The 5,153-nt window shown below is 38.7% G+C and overlaps 1 protein-coding gene across 1 annotated transcript; it reads right to left on the reverse strand.

Moving 5' to 3' along the window:
* Nucleotides 1–964: 964 nt before the first annotated feature.
* LOC144514296 (uncharacterized) lies at nt 965–4,767 on the reverse strand. The gene is made up of 5 exons (XM_078245473.1): nt 4,534–4,767; nt 4,389–4,414; nt 3,730–3,838; nt 3,044–3,217; nt 965–2,430 (listed from the first exon to the last, which is right to left on the reverse strand). The coding sequence occupies exons 1-5, from the start codon at nt 4,534–4,536 to the stop codon at nt 2,230–2,232; spliced, it is 513 nt and encodes a 170-aa protein (XP_078101599.1). The 5' UTR covers nt 4,537–4,767; the 3' UTR covers nt 965–2,229.
* Between the last annotated feature and the right edge of the window lie 386 nt (nt 4,768–5,153).

The raw sequence follows: 5,153 nt of genomic DNA on the forward strand, positions 1-5,153 counted from the left end.
ATGATGTCAAGCTTCTGAAATTAGTAGCAAAGTGATTGTAAAGAACTGTAAAAATAGAAACCCAAAGACTGCAGCGTTTTTCTATAAAGCCCATCAGTGTGCTGCTGCTGATATGAAAGAGGAACTCAAACGGTGCTTGTGTGTATGGCTTTGTTGCAAGAATTTCATTTTTTAGAAAGGAGTGTTAAGTTTTGATTGCATTGTTTCATTTTGGCATAGATGTGAGTTGTTAATCTCCACGTGCTGTCTGATTGGCTTGTGTGTAGAGTTTAGACACAATGAGCCAAATTCTGCAAAAAGTGTGTAAGCAAAAAACTGTAATAAATGCTGTTTGAAGAGTAAATGTGTGTTGAGTCAGCAGTGATGACATTAAACTCCTCTCAGCAACACTGGCATTCTTCTGCAGGTTTCTACACAACTGATTACTGTAAAACACTTCATTAGAAAACTTGTGTGTGTGTGTGTGTGTGTGTGTGTGTGTGTGTGTGTGTGTGTGTGTGTGTGTGTGTGTGTGTGTGTGTATTTGTGTGTGTGTGTGTTTATGTGTGTGTGTTTATGTGTGTGTGTGTGTGTGTGTGTCTCCTACCAAGAACACTATCATTCTTTAACAGGAGTGGTTTCTATAGAAGTGAACACTCCCTCACAGTTATTAAATGTTGCACAATAACTGATTTTTTATCAAACTAGTATCCCAGCTTTACTTGCTGTATTTCTTGATGTTAAAATATGAAACATTACAACACAGTTGTTATGTTCCAGGTCTCTATAAGCGGAGATAAAGGTTAGTTTCTATGACTGATGGGAACAACTATCTCTGAAATTGCTCCAGTATTCAATTCAACTTTATTGATAGTGTCAAATCACAACAGGAGTTATTTAAGTAAATAGTTTTGTTCACAGAGACAAAGAATCAGTTCTTGAGAGGAGGTTAGGAGATCAAATCAAAACTAGTTATGAACCAGAGTTTTCATCAGCATCATTTTATTGTAAACAACATGATCCATTTCTGGTTTCCATCTTCTGCATGCTTTACTCAAACAGTTGACACATTTCATTTCATTTGATGTGAAGAGACTCTAATTAGTTCATTCAGCCATGAAGACACAACTCAGAACAGCCAGAATCACAGAGAAGAACATCAGCTTCAGATAGGACAATCACAGAGACACATGGAAGTATTCTTATTAATATCATCATCTTGTTAGTCAAAGTTCAGTAGGAAGAGATGTGTTGTTGACACATTTGGTTCACTATGTTTTCCATGAATGCATTAATATCTTTATTGTTATGGTAGTAAGTAGCTGGAGCATTAGCAGGAAATATTAACAGCTGTGATCACATGACCTCCCCGTTCAGTAACAACTTCTACACTGATCTCTGCTGTTTGACAAAGAATCATCTTAAAGGAGATCTGGTCACTGGGTAATAAAGGTACTCATTCTCAATATCAATATTTAATATTCAATCTACGGGTGGGAAAAACAAAAGCAAAAAGCAGAAGATCCATGTTATGTTCTTCTTTACAAAGTAAATCAACATCAGACTGACTGACTGACATGTGATGTCATTCTTCTTAGAAAACAATCAGTTTTTAGAAATGTCTCATTATATATCGTCTCTAGACGTGTTTCATTAAACTTGTGTTTTTGTTAAAGAAGGAAAAGAAAATCCCAATACTCCTATTAAATCATAATAAATGAAAATCACACTCGTGTATCGGGAAAGAATCAAATCGGGACTAAAGCACATGGTCCCGGCCCTGATTCAGTCTTTCCCCTTTTTAAGATCTGACTTACTGTGGGGTGTAGAAACCATCTGTCCATTGATTAAATACCCTAAAGGAGCGCACCAAACCTCTATGCGCCTCAAGGAAGGTTCTTTCAGCCTCTGCTCTGTCACCACCAGTTGGTGGTGGTACTTGTCCTCTAACTGCTTCATCACCTTTAAACAAGTTGCTCAGACTTTCAGCTTCGGCACAGTTGCCATAGGGGACTGTTGCCTCTGATGTCCCTCCTGTCAGACCAAACAAGTCACGACATGATTTACAAGGAGGCTTATATTCTCCGTTATAGAGATCAAACGTTTCGCACCGGACATGCTGCTCTGGAACTTTGATGGTTCCATCGAAATATGTCTTTCTGACAAATCTCCCAGTAGCTGTCTCTGGATAGAAGGTCATCACTGCGTCAGCTACATATCTTTCCCAGATCCTGAGACAGGAAGCACCAATCAGGATTTTCCGTGCTCCAGGGCATCAGCGGATATGGAGACTCCGTAGTACTTGACTGAACCTGGGCTTTTACTCTGAGAGACACAGATGGTTCTGGAGACCAGAGGCTTTTTGTTAATAGCCCCCCCCAGTGTATCGATGAACTGTTGCAGCCGCTGTTTGATTGCTCCTTCGTTGTCTCGTCCAGTCACGTTGACAACCTGTAAGAAATCAGAAATATGATGAAGCTGCTGATGCATCCAATCATTCACCGAGTCATGCTTTGTGTCTGTTAAGGTTCAGTACGGCTGCTCGATCATGGAAACAATCATAATCACGATTACTTTAGTCACTATTAAAATCAGGATTATCTAACAGGATTCCTCGTTGACTTTTAGAAAGATGTTGCATTTATTAAAGATAAAAACAGTGAAAGCAGTTAAAATTACTCTGTTTTTGAGATCGTTAAAATCAGGATCAATGTTGTATTACTAGCACAGCTCTACTGAGAGATTAATAACAATCTGTAATATTTGGAGATGTTTAGGTGAAGTAGCAACGCTTTACAACTTTACAAAGAAGAATCCTGCTACAGCAGCTCAAAAGATTTTTCTTACACACATCATAATAAAACAAATACACATTATGTAGACAAAGGAGAAAACATATACATAAACTATAAGAAATAGAAAAAATAGAATTAGTTATTATAATAATAGTAATAAAACAAACATATTTACACAATAAACACCCTTATATAAACAGACAGTATATAAACACAGATATACAGATGAGTAAGGTAAGGTGTTATCTTTTGAGGAACTGTCCTCTTACCATGTCGAGCACACATGAAAATGGACTCCGCCTGGGTACCTCAGAGGAACATTTCTCAAAAGGCCGAGGGTATTCTTCCTTAAATGCATTTAGCACTTCAGCATCACTCAGAATCATTTCTGGGGGAAATATCGGCGTGTTTATCTTTCCCAAAAAGAAGATGCTGTGAAGAACCTGTGAAGTCAAAACACATTCAGAGAGATATATCATTGTGTGTGTTGCTATGAGCGGGTTCCTACGATATCCTACGTTATGCACACATATTCCTAAGATATCCTACGAAATAGACCTTCTTCACAGCAGACATTTTGACTTGTCATAGTAGGAAGAGCCCAGCTGAGATTGATAACATCAACGATGGCTCAATTCCATCTAGTGTCCCAGTGAGCTATTTCAGTGAGTCAGCATGAACAACACCAGGACCTCTCCTAAGTGGAACGCAGCCATCATTAATGGTCTGAATACTCCTGTGCTGTTCCTACTCTGACATGTCAACATGTCTGCTGGGAAAAAGGTCTATTAGGCGGGTCACGTGATGCCAGCTAAAGTTTAGTCGACAAGGAGCCAGACATCATGAGAACAGGCTGAACTGAGAAGCTTTATGGATCCTAAAGACACTGACAGGGTCATGCATTATGTTCACACACACATTTCAATAGTTTATAAAAAGTCTCCATCAGACATACCTCATCCACTAACAATGTTGTAGGTGTTGTACACATCAACACCATTTCATTGATAATCAGGAAAGCATTCTTTCTGAAAGGCTCTTCCTCTACCAGGAATTCTTCTCGTCTAAAATAATATACATATAAAAGGAGAATTGAAAAGCAGAATGCAGTGATAACGTGGTTCAGTAAATCAAACATGAAATAGATCCATATATCTACATACATAAATGTTAAATACTACATTCAAACACAACAAAAATCAGAGAAACATTACTTTAAGTTTTAGATAATATCAGTCTCTCCCAGGGTGATTCAAGGATCAGACCTTTAGGGGGGCTCAGCCCCTAACCCTAATGGGACACGGAGAGAGTGCATGCTAAAGGTTTCCAGGTGCGTAGCATCGGAGACAGACACACAGGATATGAAACCTGTTTCAAGCCCTTTGAACCTGTAATTGTTTGTCCTCTGTCACTAACAGAAACTCACTTGAAAAACCAAAATTGATTAAAAAAGAAGTTTTATATTATAATTTAGCTTGAGCCCCCCTAAAAAGTGTCTCTTTTGTCTTTACCTTTCATAAGTTTCTCTTGAAGATAATCCTCTATACTAAATGGATTTCAATATATACATTTTGTCAATAATTACAATAACATGTCTAGATCTTTTTGACTCACCTCTGCAGTTCTTCAGCAGCAGCAGCCTGATGCAATCAGAAATAAAGGTACATTACAACACGACAACATGAATGACTTTAGTCATGTAGACTTGAATCATAATGCTGTCAAATATTCAAACATTCATGTCAAAGCAGCTACTCACCATTGTTAGTTCTGAATGAAATGGAAAGAAGGAACTTAAGCTGTCTCTCTGATATTTCAAACAACCACGCCTTAAATCTTGAGTTATGGTTGTGTGGAGACTCTACGCAGAGCTTTCTCCGTAGTTCATAAGTCTGTCTCTTTAAGAGAATAGCAGGGCCAGCATATGTGTGTGTGTGTGTGTGTGTGTGTGTGTGTCTGTGTGTGTGTGTGTGTGTGTGTGTGTCTGTGTGTCTCTGTGTGTGTGTGTGTGTGTGTGTGTGTGTGTGTGTGTGTGTGTGTGTGTGTGTGTGTGTGTGAAAAGTTAACCCTCTCCTTGATTTATGGAGAAGGAGAACCAGGAAATGAGTGGGGGGGGGGGGAATGTAACGCTACTACTGGGAACTGAAGCTGTGATTATTCAAACGACAGCGCCTTACTTTGTTCTGAAGAATGTTGAATGCAGCCAGAACAGAACGATGAGAGATTAATAGGAGTCAGTTTTCTCACTACTTCACAGAGAACAAGTCTTTGCACATATGTAGAAGTGTGTAAAACACAAAGTCCCATGACTAGTTATGGTATCTTGCATTAGACACATTCCTGCTTACTTGGGTGTGGTATCAAAAAAAGCTGAAATGA

This window comes from Sander vitreus, unplaced genomic scaffold, assembly GCF_031162955.1.
Source record: "Sander vitreus isolate 19-12246 unplaced genomic scaffold, sanVit1 ctg537_0, whole genome shotgun sequence".
NCBI classification, from domain to species: Eukaryota; Metazoa; Chordata; class Actinopteri; order Perciformes; family Percidae; genus Sander; species Sander vitreus.